A 23645-nucleotide genomic window follows, 5' to 3' on the forward strand; every position below is an offset into this window, starting at 1 on the left:
ATTTTGCAAGCAAAATTGGTACCACAGAGAAAATCTCCCATTACAACAATAACTCCGAAACTCATTTTCTAATACAAACATGGGATAGAAGAAGCAGCACTCACTTGAGTTGGGCACGGAGGTCACGCACTAACTCAGGTTCACCACCCTTGGCCTCTTTCACGCCAGGACACTTGTGACCTGGATCCCTATGGCCTCCCTCGCCTCCTCTAGGCTCCTTTTTCACCACAGCCTCTCTCTTTGGTTCCTTTTTAATTGGAGAGCCTTTGCTATCATTCCCATCTCGCTCCACCAACTCTTCACTCTAAAATTGATCAAAAATATAACAAAACTGAATTTAAAAATACACACATTATTCACAAAATAAAATATTTATACAAAAAGGCCCAATTATAAGGGATGTCCGAAAAACCAAACAAATTTTTGGCCGACACATCTGGGTTGCCACTCAAATGTCAACCAGCAATCCCAGACTTTTCCAGACTATTTGATAGTAAGCACATTCCAGGATATTCACCTCTGCTGGAGATAAAAATGTGATTAATGGCAGATAAATAATTATAAAAAATTAAAAACAAGAAAATTTATGGTTACGAATGAATAAATACAGGAATAGATATTCACATATCAATCTGGCATGCCAATCTAGAGCCCATCTGCTCTATGAATTGTACTAGTCTACAAACTCTGCCACCGATTTTTCAGAAAGCATCACGCACTAATACCTCACTTCATACCTTCCCGAAACCAAAGAGCTCAAGATGAATGTCACACAACAAAAAGTCAAACCATTTATAAGTGGACAAAGACATGATCCTCATTTTACTGTAGTGATTTGTGATTGGAATAGCATCTGAATCCTTATCAGTGCAAGTTTTAAAGAGAATATAGCAAACTCCCGATCATCCGGGCTAATTGTGGGGAAAGAAGGCAAGAATAAGCATAAAACACAAATAATCCAAACTTTCACTTTAATTTCTTGTAATTTTCATAATTTATTTAAATTAGTAAAAAAGTTTTCCGGAGTCATTGAGATCTTTCTTTTCCTATTGCGATCTGTTTAGTGGCAATAACGTGATTGCACTTGTATTCTTGATACCTGGCACCGTGTAAACCTCACATCCATGGCTGCGAGATCATGGAGTCAGGAATGCTTCAAAATCACTGAGGGACATCAGAAACTACACTGCTAGGTACCACGCAGCATCTCATACAAGTTGCCACGGATGCAGCTGCTGCGGGACCCAGATCTGTGATCAGCGAGCGCGATCATATACCGCGTTGCTTAGGAAACAGGAACATGGAACTCCCACGTTGGAAACTGGCGCGCAATCACCCCATCGCCCAGCAGTGGTTATATGAAACTAGGGCTTATTGCAAACTGTCGATACAAGCAAGTGCCTGGCTATGACTCATGCTATCTCTACTTCCAATTCCCTTGCTGCCTTCACGTCTATTATTACCTTCCTTTCCAGCTTGACCTTGACTAGTCACAGAGTAAACATGCCCGAATGCAACGAAATCCCCGGTACCCTTGGGCCATATTCAACCGCATGCAAGTCCACGGCTATAATTGCACATTTGTGATATGATGATGATGATCGTAGATAACATTTTTCTAAATTTAAGATTGGCTAACCATTGAAGAATATTTTCCTGCCGATGATCGTCGCCTGTAATGCATGCTCTGCATTACGTCGTCTGTAATTAGACATCCAGGTAAACTTGAAACATTCCTTGTTAGTGAGTAAATACAATAATTCCGTTATACGAAGGGAATTCTAATGGAAATAATAGACCCGGTGAAACCATGCATTAAAATGTAAATTTCGTCTAAATGCTTTCAGGTCCTATTTTAATTTTTTTTAAAAGATCCTGGAAAACATCGGAGGAGTGTGAATTCATGCATAGATGATCCACAACATGGATAAACCGCACCCGGATAGTCTGGACTCTGCTGTATTTAAATTTTAATATCACTGAAAACCAGACTCCTCAGAGAAAATATTCTAAATGCATCCAGTTTTAGCTTTAACTGGTGTGTCAAAAAGCATATAACATTTTCTTAATGGCTAAATTTTCAGTAATATGAAGTACAATTGAACTTAGGAATATTTCTATCTGATTATCTGATTGCCGCTTCATCTTAAATTTCCTTGTGCCGCAGTCCTAAACTAACAAGACTTGCATAATGCTGCGTCAAACCATCATTCTCCATAAAGAGTAAACACACTTTGATTTGTTATGAGATACCAAAAGTGCTACTTCCTTCACCAACTGCATAAAAAACTACGCACAAAATAATACAGCAATATATGTAATCACCTCCATGTCCTCATCTCCTTCTTTCTTTATAACAACACCAGGCTCTTCCTTAGTTTGACACTGAATTATTGCAGCATTTGTGCTGCTACCTCCCACTCCACCACTGGCACTGTCCTCTTCCCTGCATAATGATTCAGACGAGGAACCCTCTTTTCCCTCTGCAGACAGAGCTATTTGCCGAGCAGCAAGCTCTTCATATTCTTTCTTCAGCTGAAAGAAAAAAAAATCATTTCAAATTATAAAACATCAATAAAGAAGGCATGGTTTCAATATGCCATGGAAGTTTGCCTGAAACCCTTCAACTCAACCCTAACCCCTGACAGCAGACAACTTATACCTCATCAAATGGTGATTTCTTAAAACATGATTCTCACACTGAAAATCAACCCCAGCAGAAAATACCTACTTAGTTTACCACTGCACCATTCCCTCTCTTCCCTTAAGATTCAAGCTCAAGATGACCACCTTTTTACATTTGTTCACTTGTATTTCAATTGGTTCTATTTTTTCTTTCGAAGTGAACTACAGGACTAGATAATGTTTAAACATTTTTGTTAATAAAAAACAAAATATGCATTCTTAAAATACACAATAGCCATTTTATTGATCTACAATAATGTATGCACCTTACTGTGGGAGATGAATACTGTAGACATAGTAGTTTTCCCGAGGGAGAGTTGCAAAGTTAATGAAGTTGACAAAACAGCTAATTTTACAGTGAGCTGTCATTTATTGCACTGGTGCCTCTACAGTTTTTAGTTTTTCATAGGACAAAAAACAAATCATTTTATCTTTGAAGGTGAGCTGGTGTGGCTAAAGCAAGTGAGGGGAGGTGAGGGAGGGTGATGGGAGGGAATGTTTCTTGACACATGACTTTCCTTTTGCCAATAATCAGACAGCAGGTGTGGCCTAGCACTTTGGAAATTCAGTCACTCTCAGAACTCTGAAGTGTTAACATCGTGAGTCTTTACTGCTGGTGGAGCAGTTTTGCAAAACCTCACGCATTCTCCATCTATATCTTTAACCCTTTCAGTGCGGATGGCATAGCATTGATGCCCAGCATAGGTCCTGCCAACGGGCGGGTGGCATCACATTGATGCCATGCCGACCTATGTCCTTCAATCGCCTTCTACGCTCCTCCGCTCTGTTCTTTCTACTCTCACGATGGTTTCCCGCACGCACATTGGATTAGGCTACCTTGATATGCCTTCCGTTTTTGAAAAAAAGTTTATATTTTTTTAGTACATTTTTTTACATTTATGGAGTACTTTTTAATTTTTAAGATTTTTCGCCATTACAAAAAAATTAAAATGTGATATTTTCTTTACTCTTCTGAATATTTGTACTAAATGTTGCCAGATTTGAAGGTTATTATCCCCGTTTTAGTCGTATTAAAATTTTTGTAAACAATATTTAGTCATAGTCTTCCTTTCATCTCACTGACGAAAAATATTTTCGTATTTCAAAATACAGTCAAAATACACAAGCTAAAGACAGTTGCATAATATTTTTCTCTTTTTATTATTGTTTAAACTTAATATTTACATAATGCCGTTTTAACTCATAACATTCTTCCATAACATATTTGCAACTCATTTTCTGAACGATCCTTTCAATAGGGGTTTGATTATATTGGTTTCGGAAAAAGAAATAGATTTTTTCTTATTTATTTCGTTTGAGTTTGTTAAAGTTACTAGGCTCGAATAATTACGCCCACCAATTCGTTATTCACGGGAAATATCGAAGGTTCTAGGAAAACTTTTATATTTATTTCATTTTGAATGAGAAATTAGAATTGGGGAAATCTTTGGGGAAAAATGATCAAATTTCGGGGCTCAAAAAAAAAAAGTCGTTTTATGTCACCGCGGAATAGACTACAAGTTTTTGCCATTCTTATGAGAAATGCATGCAAATGCAAAGTATTCTCTTATGTGCATGTGGTGGAGAAGGTGAGCTCTTCCTGCCCAGTTTTTTCGACTCTCGCCATTAGTACAGTCTCTACTTCGGACATCTTTCGATTGCGTGCATTTTCACTCCCCTACAAAGATTTTATTTTTTTATAATATTACCGTACAGCCTTTTTCTGTTGGAAATTTCAGTACTTTACATATATTTAGCCACTTACGTGGAATATGGAAAAAAACCTTTATTTTTAATTTTATTCCTATTCTCAAACCCCAAGGACCGTTTATGTATCAGCCTTTGGTGAACTAGGCTTAGAATATCTCCTCGCAATTTAACTACCTCTGGCACAATTTACTCAAGTATATGCATGGAAAACTGCATTGGGTCTTCTCCGCGAAGGATTTTTTAACTTTGTAGCAATTTACATATTTTACTTCAACCAAATAGAGCTATTATAATTAGAAAAGACCGAGCATAGGGATCTTACTCGTGGGGAATGGGAGATATTTTTAATCTGGTATACCTAATGTATGATTGTATTAAGTATTACAAGATGGCCATCCATTCCAGATTATTGGAAAATGTAAGAAAATATCTTCGATGTTTCTTGTCTTCACACCACTTTTTCCCGAGACCGATTTCAACTAATTTTCCGTTGCATGCATTTTGGCAGGGACCCTGGAGTAGATGATCCGATACCAAGAGACCCCTTGCATAAAATTTGACCCCTTTTGAAATTATTCACTCAAAGAATGAAATAAATTTACTATCCGGGTAAAGAACTCTGCTTCATGTGTCCATGTTGCTTTGGCGCCACAAACACGGCATAACATTATATATGCTTTCAGGGCCTAATGGCGTCTTGCAAGATGCTATAATTTACACAGGGGCGAAGGATCCTGATGTCGGAGGCAGATGACATGCAAACAAAGTCGTGCGAAAATTAATCGATAGATTTCATCTCTGTGGACACAGTTTATACAGTCGCGAAGCCACGATTTTGAAATGAGGAGTTTTTGCCGGAGATTTTAGGGCCCTTCCGGAGGGTGCGGGGGCCATCTTACCCGTTTTTGGCGCCTCAACGGGGGTTGTAACCCATAACTCTCCCTTCCGTGGCAACACTGCTGAGTTTACGCATGGAAAATTATAATAATCTCTTGAAATATCTATTGAGTTACTCAAAAAAGACACACCTCTGAAACTCTAAGGACAAACAGAAAAATAATACTCCTCACGTTCTAAGAACGACTAAAAAGTGGTTCTGATGATATATGATGCGCAGAAGCTCCAGGGCTGCGTTTGAAGCCTTTTTTCAAAGAATTCCTCAATTATTAGTTAGTTTTTATAGCATTAACGCAAATAAAAATGTCAAAAAGATAAAATAACTTTCATATGTTTGCATGCAAATCTAAGTTACTGGTAAATTTAAAAATTTATAAATGTGAAAATTAAACTTTGAATACTTTTATTTTCCCAAAATTTGATGCATGGAAAGTGGATGATAACTGAGAATATATTTATCTTCTTTTATAATTCAATTCCGCCATCATTTCAGAAATTATTTTAAGCTTCTTAGTTGCTACGTAAAGATTAGTTGCCCGTCGTCACCTAATGTTTGTGTAACGGGTTGCATAAATATCCGGAGCATTTTTTCACATGGGTGCGGATGGCATCACTGTGATGCCATTAACAAATTGTTTAATAAATAGTGAAATGAATATAAATATCTTTTTTGTATTGAAATTGTTTACATATTTTCGAAAAACAAAGTGAATGAAGTGAAAAGAAATTCTCCGCCAATGTGAAACAACTCTGAGAAAATGTTACGCAATGAAAGGGTTAAGTAAGCCTTTCACTGCAGTGCCACATTCAGCGTGAAAGCTGACAATGCCCTGGGATTCCGTGAAGGGATTAACTTCAATATCATCCAAATAAGTAGGTATATTGTCTACACACTGAGCCCAAAATACTTGTGGCCACCCACGACTCACGTTTTCAGTAACAAATTAAGGTGGCTAGATACATTTGGCAACAGTAAGTTTGCTCTTGCTCTCTCTCTCCATACTACCCCTTCCCCATCAGCAAAGCCCTCCCAGAATGTCCAGGCTCTCACGAAAGCTCACCCACAAACATAAAGTGAACAGATAAAAGAAATTATAAGCCCTATGTTTATGAATGCTTTCCACCTACCAAGTAGATACACAAAAATATATTTTAAAATAAATTTAAAAATAATAAAATAATCATAAACTCTTAATGACATAGGCAATTCACAAAAAAAGGGCTACTCCATTGCGGTAAAAAAAGTACACTTACCCTGGGTATTTCCGCATTAGCTTCTTTGTATTTGCGTTTGTAGCGATGCACCTCTCCTTTCAGTTGCTGGTTATGGTTCTGGAGAGATGTTATAAGATGACGCATCTCCCTATTGATAGGCCCAGTCTGCTCATTTGCAGCCAAGTTCTGCTCAAATTCAATCCGTAGCATTTCATACTCTTTCCTCACCTGAGCCAAAACATCCTCCAACCGGATCACTTCAGAGCGTAATTTCTTTTGGGCCATGAGCTCATCACTCTAAAAAACAAGGTGAAGCAAAGAAATTTACTTTATGTTATGACATTCCATTTACTCCGTAACTTCACAATTCTCATAAAAACAAAATGCAAACACTTTTTAAAAGTACTTCAGTCCGGCAAAAACATATGGAACAACCATGCATACACCCGAACGCAATTACTTTCATTATAATACTCGATTCCTTGATCCACGTTGTCAACAAGAATTGTCATCTATTATTGTCGGACTCTATTGTTTTTCTCCCATCGTGACAGAGATTTTTACCATGTGCATATACGGTAAAAAATATAATCTCATGAGCAGTACAATTTTCACTACATTCAAAAAGATTGATAGCAGCAGACAAGTGGCCTGATGATGTCACAACAATGCCATGCTTCCTTACATCTAATAAGTCAATCTTCCTCTACACGGTTAATTATACTATGCACATAGTCAATGGTGAAGGAATTCATAAGCTTACTACAAAATTGCCACAGTAACCTGAAGCCCCATTTAACCTTATGACTTCACCCACAAGGTATTTCCATGTTTCATATTTAATAAAATTAATAAAAATCTGCATTAAAATATTAAATCTACAAAAGATGAGAACAAGAAGTCATAAAATATGTGGAAGAAAAATATATATCAACAGAAATTTACCTCCATTTGCTCAATGTGCCTTAGGTGAGTGTTTTTGCTGGTCTGCAGCTGCTGACGAGTCTCGTCAAGCTGGGTCTTTAATTGCATGGATTCATTGTAAAGAACAGAAAATTGAGACTGCAAGCATTTATACTCGGTTGTTTCCACAATGACAGACTCTGGAAGTTGACGTATCTAGGAATAAAATATTATAAAAATTAAATTTCATAAAATCTCTGGTTACTAACAAAAGGAACTGATTAAAATAAGAGTGGAATAAGATCAATCCTATAAATTATTATCAATAAATAAATCATGCTTTAGTATGGCTGTCAGATTAGATAATCTGGCCATTTAACACGTTGACCGCCATGATGTCTTTAGTAGATATGTCCTCTGACACCATTAGTGTTTTTCATTCCATTAACTATTCCCAGATCATAAAACATTAAATGTGTCTTTGTACTTTCCTTTAAACTAAATACAGTGGAACTTGTTTAGTACGTTTCTGAAGGGACCACAAAAAATGAACGTACTAACCAGGAAAACGTGCTAACGAGGAAAGTAAAAAATAGCAGTCGGGGTAATTGCAATCTGTGGAAAAGTCGTCATAATTACAATTACTATCGGTAGTTCTCGTAGGATCGCCTTCCTGAACTCTTTTCACCTTTAAAATAAAGAAAATGGGCGCTAGATTGAAAAACAATACCATGTGAATAAAATCACAATGTTTCATAGATTTCCCGAAGACAATTACATGAAAACGGCGTCTTTCTCCCGTGATTTAACCTATATGTATTTATAGAAAGAGGACAAGTAAAGCTAAGTCATTTCTTTTTTGTCACAGCATACTCGGAGAATATAACAACCACCCTGAGTATGTCAACAGGTTGTTTTTAAACATCATAAAAATTGGACAAAATTATATTAACCTTAAATTACGGCAACAGCCGTACACATTCGCTTCTGGAATAAAGCCATATCGATTGTTATATCGATCGATATATCGAATAATAACACGCAAGATTATTAGATTACGGCGTAATTACAAGAAGATTTTACATTATACAGTTGAAATTTACTTTAAAAATTTGTTTAATGACGTCTGCTTTCGTGCCGAGATCAAGTATTTTTAATCTAAGCTTCGCGTGGAGATCCAGAGCATCGTCTGCTCCCGCAGCAGCAGTCAAATACGTAGTCCTTAGCATTGACGTCGTGCAGTACTGCTTTAGATAAAGTGGGAATTGGATAAGACTCATTTCTTCATCATGATAACTCGTGCAATAGCAACAATTGCCCACTTGCCCAAAACGTACTAAGGAGGAACGTACTAACCAAGTTCCACTGTATTTATATTCTGACGCCACAACGGTCATGGCCCATTCGTTAGCAAGAGATTCCAGTCATTCCGGCATCAGAAATCCTCTTTGAAACAATCGCTCGGAGGCCGGTCAGTATGATCGGCATGGCGTGATGGGAGCCACTCGACTCCGGTCATTATGACCGGCATGGCAGTCAACTTGTTAAACCTACAACTAATGGGGAGTGCAAATCATGAGCTCCTTTATTTGAGGCAGAATGGTGTGATATTTTCAGAGACTTAAACTTAATATATATAATAATATAGATAATATATTGTTTTTCATAAAACCTGATGAAAACTTAAGGTCCTATATTTGTTTTGTAAGGGATCCCTCCGGTACCTCACCCCACTTTATCCGACCAGCATCTAAGGTCTTCACTGAATGCTTGACTTGTTAACAGCTAAATGATCTAACTCTGTCGACTCACTATAATACATAGCTCGTGGTTATACCCATCTCAGGCAGCTTTTGATTAAGTTTACCTGTTTGTAGGGTTACACAAACATAAATGCCAATGCTACAGTGGGATCAATAATTACAGTGACTCGAGTACTCAATAATCAAGTAGCCTCAGGGATCAATGTCGTAGAATATGTTGATCCATAGCAACCATATCTTTACCAACAAGTAGAGACCATATACCTTGCTCCACCTTTTTCAATGCCGTATTCTTTGTGGCATTCAGAATGCCGAACGCTTCTCGGTATGGGTAGTGGTTCCAATGAATTGGCCTTGGTTTGGTTGTAATTAATTATTTTCCATGAGATACTTTCATCTCAGGGATGCTGAGTCCTCGCTCACTAACCTATGGTTGATTGTAATTTTACCATCTTGGTAATAACTGTGATTTTCCCACATTGCATCAGCTGACGATGTATTGATCAAACTACATTCCTTTGCATAAATGAAATATTAAAATATGCATCACCGGATAGCATGAAGTGAAAGGTAACGTTGCCATAGCTTTCCATAAGTCGAAAGTCAATGCAAGGGTGCCGATATAACTACCACAATGTTGCACTTTCCACTTCCATACCTAACACGGGAAAAGATGAAGGGGGATTCACTACAATGTAAGTTCATGTGCTTAAGAATTAGCCTATTAGAGATGAAGCCAGCCAAATAGGATGGGGGATCTAACTCCCTCTCCCACTGTCATCTTCCTCCCATTCCCCTCGCACAGATAACTGGACCAAACAAAAGAAGAATGCAATATGGGAGCACGAAAAGCGTACTCAAGGTGGTAAATCACATATAAGTGCTTGGACATAACTGGCTTTAGGAGTTGTAGACCTGACACACATCTTGTATTTTTAGTTTAATAAACTGATGATACAAAATATAATACATTAGAACCTCGGTTATACGACCCTCAGTTATACGATGACCTCACTTATACGCCGATTTTTTTTGGTCCGGTGAATAACCCCATATGAACCCATGTATTTCCAACCTCAGTTATGAAACTCTTCACCTATACGACGACCTCGGTTAAGAAACGTATTTTTCCAGTCCAATGTGATAAAATACCTCACTTGTACGACTTGTCAGCGAACTGATCTACTAGAAGATTGCGGTAGGCGCGCCGATTTTAGTCACAGGAGCGGGGGTAGTATGCGCTCATTACATAGATATGTCAATGAAGAATAATAAGTTTCAATTATGAGCAATGCTGTTTATTAGATATTGATTTTAACTGCAGTAGATGATCGTTAATCCGGAATATCTATCACTACCGGAAGATTGTCTAGAATTTTCCAGGGTTATGCTTCCCGTCGCCCAGCGAAATAACACCTAAATGAGCCGTTAAAAATCCTCGCGTACCAAAATTTTGGCTTCCAAGGTCATCCAAAAAAGATTAACGTATTTGTAGTATGGACGTAAGCCGTTGGTGATTCAACACGATGGCAAAAACAGCATACGTGGACTCATTCCGCGGGCTAATCCCTCATCCGCTGGACGAATTGAGCCAGAGGAAAGTTGCTTACGCGGCGCGCAGATCAAAACTGACCCAACTTGTATCTGCGGGTTTAAATGAAATATAGTTTGACCTTGACTGCTGGTGGCAAGCGTTTATTTTTTAAGTGAACGAGAGCTAGTACGAATGCCCTCGGAGAATAACTCGCGTCGTCAGTAGTAACGTAATCATTTAAGTCAAATTCAAAAACGTGAAAGATAAGGCAGTTCCCTTCGACTCAGGAATGACTTATAACCATTATATCGAAGTACAAAAACAGTCTGGTGTTGTTTTCAGATATGGGGAAGCAAAATATTACGTGAAGATGATTCACACGGCTTGTGAGTCGAAGTTCCAGGCGCTGAATTCGCGGAAGAATGCCGGCAGAGAAGCTATACCCGGTAGATTCAATATATTATTACTAAAATGTCATTGGAAAATTCTTTTTTAGTGCGTAAACATTATTGAGAGGGGAGATTTTTCCGGGCTCTTAATCTATTTTTGTCCATTCAGCACTGACAGCAGTTGCGCGATTATTTCAAATGCTCACTTAAAAGTTTTCTAAGCACCGGAAAAGTGAACTTAGTCACGGAATATCCGGAGTACCAGTGGCGTAACTAGGAATATGCTTTGGGGGTGACGGTAGTACCTGGTGGTGGCTTCACCCCCCACCCCTCTGAGGCAATGGGGATTCCCGTAAAATTAAAAAAAATGGCATGACTGTAAATATATTCTACATCATTTTGGCACATAAAATTTAACTTTAAGTAGATGCAGTTGCTGTTTATCAAAGCTAGACTTGTGTTTAATTTTTTTTTTAATTTCTCTGAGGCTTTGGAGAGGGATCCATCCCCTCATCCCCCAACCATAATTACGCCACTGCCAGGTGCTCCATATTATCTATGGCATGGTATTTAGAGGGAGAAAACTGACAGCTGGGGTCATTTGCGCCATGAGGTAAGATAGGGAGTATAGAAACTCTGTGTTGGAATTAGCCAGGTTGTAACGATAGGCTTAACCAGGGCTTAATGTCCCATCTGCCGGACAGTGAGTTGCACTGGAAGTTCCGTCCACACTACTCTCAAGCAGGGATAGAGCCATCTCTGAAAACTTTCTGCCTCTGCCATTAACCCGGGACCATAAGGTGTGAAGCCTTTGTGATGCATTAGTGAAATTTTGCTCCCTATAATTACGGGGTTAATTTGGATGACTTTCCTCAGGTATTTCATTTCTTCAATCTCCAATCTGGGGTTTGCATATACAGTAGACTCTCGTTATTACGAAGTTCGCGGGACCGAAAAGCCGGAGGTTCGTAATAACGAAGTTCGTATCAACGTTTCTTTTAGGAATCATCGGGAAAAAATCCGTATTTAATAAAAACGATTTAATTTCGCGGAAATTTGTTTAAACAGGAAAATTCATTCCAGTTTCTCAGCAGAAGAATGCGGCACGACGTAATCGAGGGTTGATATCTTCCCGAATACAGTAAGTCCGATATACGCACTGGTTGCGTTCCTAGACCTTGTTCCTAAGTTGATAAACCTACAGCACGGCCACTGAGAGTTGTCCGATGACACACAGAATGGTCTAGGTCGGGGTAGGGACAGGGTTGCCAGCTAAGAAGAGGAAACGCCTACAAAGGGTTCCACGAAGAAAGGATGCGGAAGGGACGCCGCGTGTGATGGACCCAGAGGAAGAATCACTTGTTTTGGTGATTCGAAGAAAGGATTTTTTTGATGATCAGCCATATTTGGGTGCGCCTTATGCAGTTGACGACGTTGAGAGACAAGGCGAGGGTGTGTTTGGAGGACAGCGATTGACTGTAAACCGTGCTGGCGTAGGGTTATCCGCCCCTCCTATTGTGCCGTCATTCGCTACTGTCGCCGGCCGGACTGTATGAAATTGCATCATGAGAAATACGGTCATCCTACAAAATGCAACACTGAATCACAATCGTGCTCTAGCTCACGATATTACGAACTGATCTAGCTGGGCGTGCAACGCAGCCGAAGCCGAAAAAAATCACTACTCGCGGTAAAGATGAACGGGCGAAACGCTGAACAGTTCCAAAATTCACACCGGATTCAATGATACTTTGTTCAGATTGTGCCCTAAGAGAGAGTTCGTCTACGCCAAGCCAAACCGCGAAGCATCGGCCAAATCGAAAGGCGCCAAATTCGAAATTTGAAAATTTTGAATGCTCATATCTCTGAAAATTCGTAAATCGAATGCGAGTAGGAAGAGGACTTACTGTACGTCCAATTTGCGAGCGGTTACGAGTGGGTCACCATGGCTCCACAGGAATGAAACTTATTACATGATGTTGCGTGTACACTGAAGAAAGAGCCATAATTGACGCTCTTGGGCATAGTTCACGAGAAGAACTTAAACGCGGCGCGATTATTACAACTCAGCTTAGTGAATATGCACCTAAATGCCGTTGCTTATGCGGGGAACTTCGTAATAAAGTTCATTTTATAGCCGCCAGGACCGGGACTGAGGTTCGTAATTTCGTAAAAACGAAAATCTCGCAATAACGTTTCTTTTACTATAGCTAGCAGATGCCTTTTCGTCGGGACCAACGATTTGCTTCGTAATAACGAGAACTTCGTAATAACGTTGTTCGTATTAAGGAGAGTCTACTGTAGGTGGTAAAATGAATTTCCTGAAAACCGCTTTTAATGAGTCAACTTTTTTTTTAAATTGGCTTCTCTGTGAACATTTAGTGTCATCATTCCGAAATCTCTCCAGTGTGATAGCCTTGCAGCTTAGTACCAGAAATGCTAGTTGTTCAACCGTCGGTAAAGTTGTTCAGGAATGTAAAATTATATTTCTCTTAAAGTAACACATCATCTGGGGTGTTACTTTTGAGAAAATAAGATCATTAGGCTTCAATTTCTTGCCTCCAAATGAGTAATTGCATCCTGGAAACAAACCAGCCCCTATAGGAAAGGATTTCATGCTAAATACCAAAAAACCTCACATATGAAACTTCCTCACTTATGAAACTTTTTTTGGTTTTCCGCTGAAAGTTTCATAAGTGAGGTTCTACTGTAGTTAATGCTTGCTCAGCGGCACACCGCCCTTGAGAAATGTCTGTGGTAATACCAAGCGTACCCAGTGGAAGGAACGTTTGACCTCACTAAATCAGATTTATTTTACATTTAAAACAAAGGCCGTTTGGTGGTACAAAGACTATCACTCAATAAAATGTGACATTCGTAACATGTCATACTTGCTAAACTGGGCTTCCACTGTATCTCTTTTACCAACTTACATTTATCTAAAATGAAATGTTCACATCTATGGAAACATTCCCAAGTAGGACTAGAAAGATTGAAGGGGAACAGGATATTTCTCATTTTGAAACATGATCAAAAGTAGAGGAATAAGGATTAAAATATCCAAATTAAAAATCTAAACCTCACATATAAAACACAAACAGGATAAATAACTAGATAACAAAAAAATTAAGAAAAACAAAAATACTATACTACTTACATCCATCTTGAGCTTTTCCACTTCTTTCAAACAATCTCGGTGCTGTTGATGTATGCGATCCAATTCAATCAACCGGTTGTGTGCCAATTCCCTCTGCTCTTCCAATTCCTTCTGCAATTCTTCCATCTACATGATAATGAAACAAATAATTGTTAGCATTTAAAAATGAAGAGATGAGACTGTTTTCTAAGAATTATATCATTCACAGTAAAAGAAGATCAATGAAAGCTAGAACAGAGAAGCATTGGGAGAGCAACATTGCATGGCCATGAATCTACACCATCAAATTTACGCTAAGAAAAGACTAAAGCCATGCAGTACTCATTGAAGACTGCAACGTGAACCCATATATATACATAGGATACGTTAATAAGGGGTTCTAAAACTTGGATGGCCTTGATTTCACTTTCCTTCTCTTTTAGCATACACATGTCTCATCAGTGTTCTCATATCATAGCATTTGTATTTAAACACGATGAAAGACTAGATAGATAAAAGAAAAAATAATATGACAAAAAATGAATCCTCTTTTTATCATATTATTTATTCTTCAACAAATTTTCATTTTCCTGGCACATTTTTCTATGAAGTGAAGCCTGAAAATATATATTTTTGTTTCTAAGAGGGGATATTTTAAGATATTAGTAAAAAGAGAATTGAATGAAATACATTATTATCTTTTTTACACATGCAATAAACGCATGAATGAAGGTGGTTGAAATGAAATTTTTTGAGTGAGCCAGAAATTGTCACGAAGAGGACTCTTACACATAAATGAGAGAAAAACAAACTCAATATTTTACACTGACACAAAAGCCAATTTTGCATTCACCAGTGGTAGCAATTGACTCATTCAACCCAATGATGGTGAAATCATCAATTCAGCAAGTACTGACCACACCTTTTGGTTATATACTCAAAGGCCTGATTTACTGATCTTCCATAAGACAGAAATTGTTGTTATATGTCACAATGAGGAAACAGAATCCATTGGTTAATATAGATACATAAAAACAAAATCCAATTTGGGCCACTTTTTGAGTCATAGACCTAGCCCTGCAGTAATAAGAGCAAAACTTGCCCTGCAAGGAGTACTGAAGCAAGAGTAAGAGGACATTCACACAACACCTCCGCAGGTACGTCAGTGAGTACAACAATCCACAATTAGCCAAGTAATTGGTATCACTTCAAAATCATGATTTGACCTTGCTTATTTTGAACAAGGGAATTTAGAGACAGCAGAAAAAAAGATCCCCCGCAAAGTACACTAAAGGAACTAAATGTGAGAAAACCTATCGCTGGAGTAATTATTCTGCAGGATAGAAAAAGTGATTGTATAATTCAGGCTTTATTTTTCTTGTGAAACGGAATGATGAAATTTATTGAGAAAATTACAGTAGAACCTCGATCTGTCGTTTTTCAGGGGGATGGATGAAAAAAACGATGAATGACGGATTGTTTGTCCGGGTTGCCTATGTTCCAGGATCCGCTGGATTTTTGCGAATTATGACATTCATTCATGGATTCAAACGAGATTTCAGCTGATTACAGGAATATTAATACTTTATCGAAACACTTAGGTCATATTGTTGATTCAACTTATCTCTCTTTCTATAATCCTTAAGGAACAAGCCGCCTTGCTAAAAAATGTTTGCACCCCACTCGGAATTTTCACGGCTATTATGCATTTCTGTCTGATGTAAAAATTCTTATCCATCAAATGCCATTTCAGGTACACGTATTTACGAGAGAAATGTGCGTGTTATGCCTCAAACAACTGATAGCGCCGTCGCAGTGATTGGTTATGAAATGGATCAAGAAGGCCAAAAATAGTTTATTATTTGAAATGTTCCTTTCTAGCAATTAAATTTTTAATATGATTGAGGCAATGTGGCGTTAATCGTCAGCGGCATGCCCACCTGATTCTCGGCTTCATCCCACTTCTTGTTTTCACCAGGTATCTCGCTCTACTCCCACCCCTGCCGTCATGTGCTACCGGTCATACCGTGGCGTTCTGCAATATTCCTTTATTTCTAGCCCGGATTCTTTTCTTCATCATCAATTATTTTCAGTACATCTTTTAAAGTTCTCACTTGTGTCTTCGGAAGGGCCATGGTCCGAAGACGAATAAGAATAAAAATGAAACAGGACTCCATTGAACCCACACGGAAAACACTCGCTGGTTTTAAGTCAACCCACCCCGGAAAGTACGGAACCACTCGTACGAGGTGAAGTTCGGCACTAATGCTATCACATACGGCGTAGGCAGAGCTTACTGCAGAGGGTGAAGCATGACCATATGACTGCGCAATGAAATTTTTTATCCTATAGAGAAGGCAACTTACCCACTCATTTCTAACAATAAGTAGCGTAGCTCTAGATGAGCAGATGAATTCAGATTGCTAGTAGAGAGAAACAAAATATCCTGAGAAGACATCCCTTCGTTAGCAACTCAGACAAGTGAGACTTGTAGCATAACTCGTAAATTGTAACCAGACGCCCTGTTTTCGAAAAAAAATCGCATCAACTGCCGTGAAGCTCACTATTAGCTGCGAGGATATCATTATTCGCCAGAAATCACCATCGTATTATTCCAACTATTTCCTTGCTTAAAATGCCTAAATAACGTTAGAAATACGTCGTGTTTGGTATCAATCTTTACTGAATTACGTGCACATCACTAATATCTCAATATAATAAAAGTATAATACCAATTGCCGAAATTCATTTATAGATACCTTTTGGGCTAATTGGTGATTCATGCAGCAGTTGACCTTCACCTTTAAAGCGAGTCGGCAAAAAAAAAGGCAGCAGTCGAGAGAGGGGGAGGCGTGAAAAAGGTTTCTTTTGTTCTCGAGTAACTTGATATTTTCTTTCGAAGCTAAGGTCGTCGTAATACGATCCCTGCTCGAGCTGGGACCTTTTTTTTATTTCGGAGAAGAAGAAAGCTTCAACCGGGGGGAGGGGAGTGCTGAATGGAGGGGGATACCGGATCTTGGGAAATGCGCTAACTATCCCACGGCACTCTGCTTCTCCCTATCGCGTTTCAATCTCCTGGGGAAGATTCAAACTATGTGTCTATTGTTAATAGCCATAAATAACACGTTGTAAACACTTCGTCTCATTTTTATTAAACGATGAATGCGGGAAAATTATTCCACGGGACCGCGATCTCCAAACGATCAATGCGGGAAAACGATACTTCGGGAAACGATAGATGCGGGAAAAAAATTACATTGTCTTTATGGAACTTAATTTGGGACCAGGAGTGGCGAACGATGAATGCGGGAAAACGATGAATGCGGGAACGATAAATCGGGGTTCCACTGTATACAGAGGAGTTGTTGATTAATCGTTCATCAATGGATTTCATCATTGCATAGAATCAAGGAATGACACTCAAGAGACTCAACCATTTTCAAGAACATTTTTTCAAATTCTCGAATCATTTTCCGCACACTTTCCACAGATGAGGAAAGAACTATTTTAGTCATCATTTTCAATACCACAGAGTCATTGGTATTGTATGTGGGCTCATCATTTTGGGACCTATTACTCTGTGTTCTTACTATTTTTATTAATAGGTGGCAACAAAATACTTTTGGCGTACATATTTCATACCAAATGAATGGCAGTGAAATCCAATTTGATTGTTAAGAAAAAGTTCCGCTGGAGAGAGAATCAAACCACAGACTTAAGGCTTTCCTTGGCTACTGAGCAGACCGCTACCCTAACCAGGTTTCATGAAGTGAATCAAGGTGCAGCAGACTCCCGATTATCCGGCTGCGGTATATCTGTGTTGCAGATTATCCGTGCATGATTTTCACTCTCATTCATATATTCCATATTTTCCACGATCTTTATAAAAAACTACAATCGGACGCAAAATCACTGGAATGAATGCATTAATGCTAGGATACACCGGGCTCATTATTTACATGAGAATCCCCTTCGTAAAATGGAAGCGATCGAGCACTAGCTTCACGGGAACACTGTGTTCCTGTTTTCCAAGTCTCACAGTGCGTGACCATGCTTCATGATCACGGATGCAAGTCCCACAGCAGTTGCAACCTCGGCAAATTGTGCAAGACACGACTACGTGGCGTGGTGCCTGACAGTGTAGTTTCTGATGTCGAGCAGTGGCTTTGAAACATTCCTTCAAACCACTTTTCTGAATCCATGATCACTTAGCCACAGATGCGTGGTTTTCGAAACCAGGCCTTACAAAAAACACTAACAATACGAGTACAACAATGTTATCACCACTAAAAAGATCGCGAACTGGCGAAGTAATATCTATGAGTCCGCGAAGCACTCCAAAATAACAGAATAACTGCATAAATACTAAATAAATTGTCTGTATGGCATAAATTATGAACATTACAAGACTTTAAAGCAAAAGTTAGGGTTATCCGTGTTTTCTGATTATTCCTGCCGTCTCTTTCCATCATTAGCCCAGATAATTGGGTAGTTTCCTTCATCAAAGAAAACGAAAGGCATTGATTGCGATTCGTTACCCACCATTGGTGTATTCATAATACACAAATTATTTGGTTTTTGAAATACCGGTTTAGACGAATGGCAAGGGTCAAATTTTATCCTCATTTGAAAAAGGCCAGATTGGCGCCCATGCGATTCCACTCCACATGACGTCACAGGGACCTAGTTTCTACACGAGAGGATAGGAGTTATACATCGTCTGAGGTTACCATTGCATGCATGAGGCACAGAGCTCAGGGAAACATGTCTTTATAATCACCTATTAAAACTGGCTAAGGTCGGAAAGTTTTCTTCGTTTGATAAATAAACCTTATAAATATTTATACTTTATTAATAAACCTTTTTTAAGCCAAGCGCTACCATCCAGCAAGGTACTCAGCTACCCCCTAGCAGCCTGCGACGTATCACCGTTAAGCCTTGCCTCAAGGTCACCTCACCGGGTGGGAGGGGGAACCAGAAATACAACGTACGGAGATATTTCTTAAGCGTCGCGTTTTTGCGCGCTTGAAAATTTTCACTTTTCATTTAATCGCAAAAAATAGATATTGTCATTTAAAAATCTAAAAGTGTGAAATACGTACTCCAGGAGTAATAATCTTTCGATTAAGGCAATAAAAAAATAATAGGAAACCACCCTATTGGGTATGTGGCATAATTAGAAAATCTCCCAATGCAGAGGCCCAAGAAGTCTATAGTGCATGGCTTCATTCTCATTCTAGGGTAACTATCCTCTACTGCCATAAATGTAAACATAATACATACATGTTGACTGCCATGCAATAATTGGCAGTGTGAATGGTAATGGCTGTATGAGTGCCTCATTAACTATGAAAAAAAGGAATGATTCTTATTACTGCTGCTATCACTGAAAATAAGTGGAATAATTTGACAAAAATGCTTGAGCAGTCATTGCTGCTACCAGTGGCATAGCCAGGGGGGAGGGGGGACCCATGGGGTCTGGACCCCCCCCCCCCTCCCCAAAATATAAAAGCAAAATTATTTTCCTTAATAAAAGAAAACAAATTATTGAAAAATCAAGAATTTACAAAGTATTTTTTTATCAAATGAAGTTTTTTTGATTGTGAAATGTGTTAAAATTAGTCTAAAACCCATAACTTAGTACCCTATTTTTTAAAAATTTTCCCCCCTGGTTTTGGACCCCCCCGAACAAAATTCCTGGCTACGCCACTGGCTGCTACGGTTGGCTTGGCATAGGAAAAATAAACCACCTCGGATGAGAAAAAGAGGAGAAACAGAGGACAGAACAGCCAGAGGACTGGATGAAACAAGAGGCTCCATAAAATAAGTAGCCAAATGGGATATGATGACGGAAACACAAATACATGTGGAAAAGAGAATACGTGAGAGAGTTGGAGGCAAAAATAAGTGTATGATTACTAAGAAGAAAATGCTCAGAAATAATACAAGGAATACCTTTTTCTGTGAAACACTGGTGATTGGTTTAGGAGTCGGAAGTTTGTCATCACCATGAATCTGTTGGTAGGCCTTAAGTTTTTCCAAAGCCTCTGCCAGATGATGCTCCAGCTTGTCACTCCTCAAGCGTGTCTTGGAAAATTCATATCGCAGATCATCAATTTGATTCCTTAATTCAGCCGCTTCTGTGTCCTTTTCAATAACTGCATCCTGCAACTCAGCCATCTAAATGAAAGTATTAAATGAAAATTAATTATACTGTCATACATTAGGAAGCAAGATACGTAGAAATTCAGTGGAACCGAATCATATTTTTCGTTACCTTCAGTGAAATGGTGTGGTACTTCTCGTGAAGTGCTGTATTCAAAGCCTGCAAATTCCGATTCTCCGCTTGTATCTCAATGTTGGCTTGTCTTATTGTCTCATCCATATTTGGAACCTCATCCACTACGTATTTTCAAGGAACGAAACATCGTTATTTATGCGTCAGTAGAGTAGCAATCGTAGAGTGACCGATTAACTAACAGTGCACACTCACCTCCTTCCAACTCTCCTTTGAGAGCGAGCGTTATTTTCTCATTCCTCTGCATTAAGCGATCGAAAGCTTGGATTACTTTAGCCACAGCTCGCTTTGAAACCTGCACTCTATTGGCCAGTTTCTCATCAAGTTCCTCCTTATCCCATGTCGACAGCTGCATAAGAAATGATGTTGTAGCTTCGTTCTCATCTAAAAGTAATAAAATGAAACATATTATTATACATCTTAAGTTCAACCAAGCTCATCACCAATAATTATATTAAAATTAACTCACTCCTATTTTCCGACTCATCCGCCGTCTCTGCATCAAACCTCTGCAACAGTACTCTTATGTCCTCATTGAGTTGGTTCCAATATCGATTTACGACATTTAAAACGGCATCGTCTTGAGTTTGACGCTTCTCTAATTGCTCGATACGCTCCCTCAACTCCTTCTCCAACCGGTGCCTCTGTTCTAAACGCTAAAATCATGACAATTCAGTGTAAGCCGCCAAGTACTACCATATCAATGAAATACGTAAATAATGTAGTAACACCCTAACGAAATATCAAAGACACAATAACCATTGACAAACCTGAGCTAGCTTTTTATTTTGGAAATGAAGCACTTTCATGTCCATTTCCTCCAGGGTTGAGATGGGGCCAATTCGCATTGGCTCAAACTGAACCTTCTTAAAAGGAGGCTGCCCGCTGGAACTGGATTCATTATCTGCAGGTCTTTTAGACATCTTGGCTGAACTAATTCTCTTCCTGTAAAAAGTCTCATTTATAGTAATTTAAACATCACAAGAAACCAACAACCTCAAAACGCCTTATGAGGCCACCCAAGTCTGAGAGCTTACCGGGTTATCCAACTGCTGAGGAACGCACGTACCTCTTCCTAGTACGAACAACGCTTTCGTGAGGCCTTCGGCTCTAAATCGAGCAAAATTTAAGAAAAACTCATTCAAAATTTTCAAATAGATACATACGTCAAAAACAAATATTAATGGCGGTAAAAAAAAATCACTGAACACCGAACTTCCTCAAGTAAGGCAGATTCAATCAAATATAGGGTATACTTGATTTATTGGAATTCTAGACGTGATTAAAATGAGCATGTTAAATCTCTCGTTAGCATTGCTTATTTAACCAGCATCTTTCCAATCAAACCAAACGTCCAAATACGTCCAAACATCGCCATTGTCACATATTCTCCAATCGGTTGTTGTGCAGTAATCGATAGGTTGACACGACGATAGCACGATAGATCGATAGGGTGAGAGGTCGAAAGGTATCGCAGGTGCACCACACCACAATGATTATCCCATTCCAATAGAGTATGTGCACTCGGGAGGAATACGATTGAAATGCAGTTTATTCGATAAAGTGTATCGTAAATATCATTACTTTCGATTAACAGCATTCATTGTTGCTTAGTTTGTTTAATAATTACTATTTAATATGCATTGTTTTCGAAACGATATTAGGCAGACGAAAACGCTCATCTATTGGCTCCTCGGTATGTGACGTCATTCTGGTCTATCTCATCAGCGTGCAAGGTGTTTATCGTGTTATGATCGTGTTTATGATTCAATAAACTACGTGTGCATTGGAAAAAGTTGGTGGATCTGATCTGTGTAAAGGGAAATACGTTTAAGTGCTTATCATGGAATCAGGTTTCGTGAGGGTTTCTTCAAATAATATCCCGAAGGTGGATGCTTCAATGATTGACCGTGCTGATTATGTTGGACTATACCTACATGCCTCGGCACGAGGTTGTAATGTTGAACTGGAGCTTTTTTGTTGTCTTGTCTCATTCATAATAAAGAGAAATGGACGAAAAACCTCATCGGAAATTAGGTCTAACATAAGTGAATTAAGTAAGATTGTTTACAGTAGGTAATTGGCCAAAAGTTTGTTAGCACGATTCGAAGGTTTACGGAAGTAAAAGTGCCGGTAGGTAGATAACTATCGATATTTGTATTATTGTCATTTCAAATACCGATCATAATTTAATTTATCTATTTTCTATTCTATTATTATTTAACCTACTGACTCGCGAAAAATAATTTTTCATATTCAGTTATGGCCCGTGGTGACTGGATGAATATCCATAGTTAATTATTAAATTGCCGTTACTGAGCTGGGTTCTTCTTCTTCTTCTGGGCTATTTAAGGTTTTAAACGTAAGCACAAATAACTGAAGTTACATTTTGGTCCAGTTTAAGCAGTAATCTGATCTTAATTTCTAAAAAAAACGCAATTTTAGTCGACGTATTTGTTCTTTCGTAGAATTAATGTATTCAAAAGCAGAGTTCTGATTATCTCAATGTTTCTACAAGTTATTTTCAGTTCGCTAACATAGATATGTCAGTCAGATGTACATTTGCTTGGTTGAGGTTTATGAATAGCATTTGTGAGGTATATCTAAAAATTGGTTATTGAAAACTTGGTCCAGAGGAATGACGGAAATCTCTCGGGCTGGAAATCAAATGTTTGATAGTTAGATCAGACGATTACTTTTCATTCATTCGGTTTCAATATGCTTCTCGAAGCATTTGTTAGCACAATTTAATAATTGGTTCATTTTATATTTCTTCACAGCATTAGTTTATTGGTTTTAAAGGTACAAGTGTCTTGTTATGACCGGTTATGACTATCCAGTATCCATTAATCGAGGAATCCCTGCGCGCGGTGCATTTCCAAAAAGTAGTCCCGACTTGTGATACGTAATAATGAGCTTATTTCACATCCGATTTGGAAAATATTAGCATCACTGTGTTTGAAATTAAATTACAAACATTTTGAATACCCAAACTATTACTTTTAATCGAAAATTAATTTTCCGTTTTTTAGTTAGTAGTACGGGTACAGTTACTAAGTTAGTTACTAATTAGTGACTTAGTTTTCACGAATTAAGTCGTACTATTTTCAAGGAT

The 23645-nt window shown here is 38.5% G+C and overlaps 1 protein-coding gene across 2 annotated transcripts in view; it reads right to left on the reverse strand.

The window, feature by feature from the left end:
* LOC124159329 (E3 ubiquitin-protein ligase Bre1) overlaps window positions 1-21952 on the reverse strand; it is a 69608-nt gene extending 47656 nt beyond the window's left edge. Inside the window, exons 1-12 of one of the 2 annotated variants that reach the window (XM_046535072.1) lie at window positions 21697-21952; window positions 21568-21605; window positions 21301-21475; window positions 21000-21186; window positions 20726-20914; window positions 20510-20634; window positions 20188-20412; window positions 14254-14379; window positions 7453-7626; window positions 6547-6804; window positions 2326-2535; window positions 105-304 (exon numbers count right to left, since the gene is read on the reverse strand). In XM_046535072.1, the coding sequence (XP_046391028.1) occupies window positions 105-304; window positions 2326-2535; window positions 6547-6804; window positions 7453-7626; window positions 14254-14379; window positions 20188-20412; window positions 20510-20634; window positions 20726-20914; window positions 21000-21186; window positions 21301-21453 (1847 nt within the window). In that variant the 5' untranslated portion in view covers window positions 21454-21475; window positions 21568-21605; window positions 21697-21952. Of the gene's footprint in view, window positions 1-104; window positions 305-2325; window positions 2536-6546; window positions 6805-7452; window positions 7627-14253; window positions 14380-20187; window positions 20413-20509; window positions 20635-20725; window positions 20915-20999; window positions 21187-21300; window positions 21476-21567 lie in introns of both variants that reach the window. The other variant, XM_046535073.1, reaches the window with a different exon arrangement.
* Window positions 21953-23645: the final 1693 nt, after the last annotated feature.

This window comes from Ischnura elegans, chromosome 5 (assembly GCF_921293095.1).
Source record: "Ischnura elegans chromosome 5, ioIscEleg1.1, whole genome shotgun sequence".
NCBI lineage: Eukaryota > Metazoa > Arthropoda > Insecta > Odonata > Coenagrionidae > Ischnura > Ischnura elegans.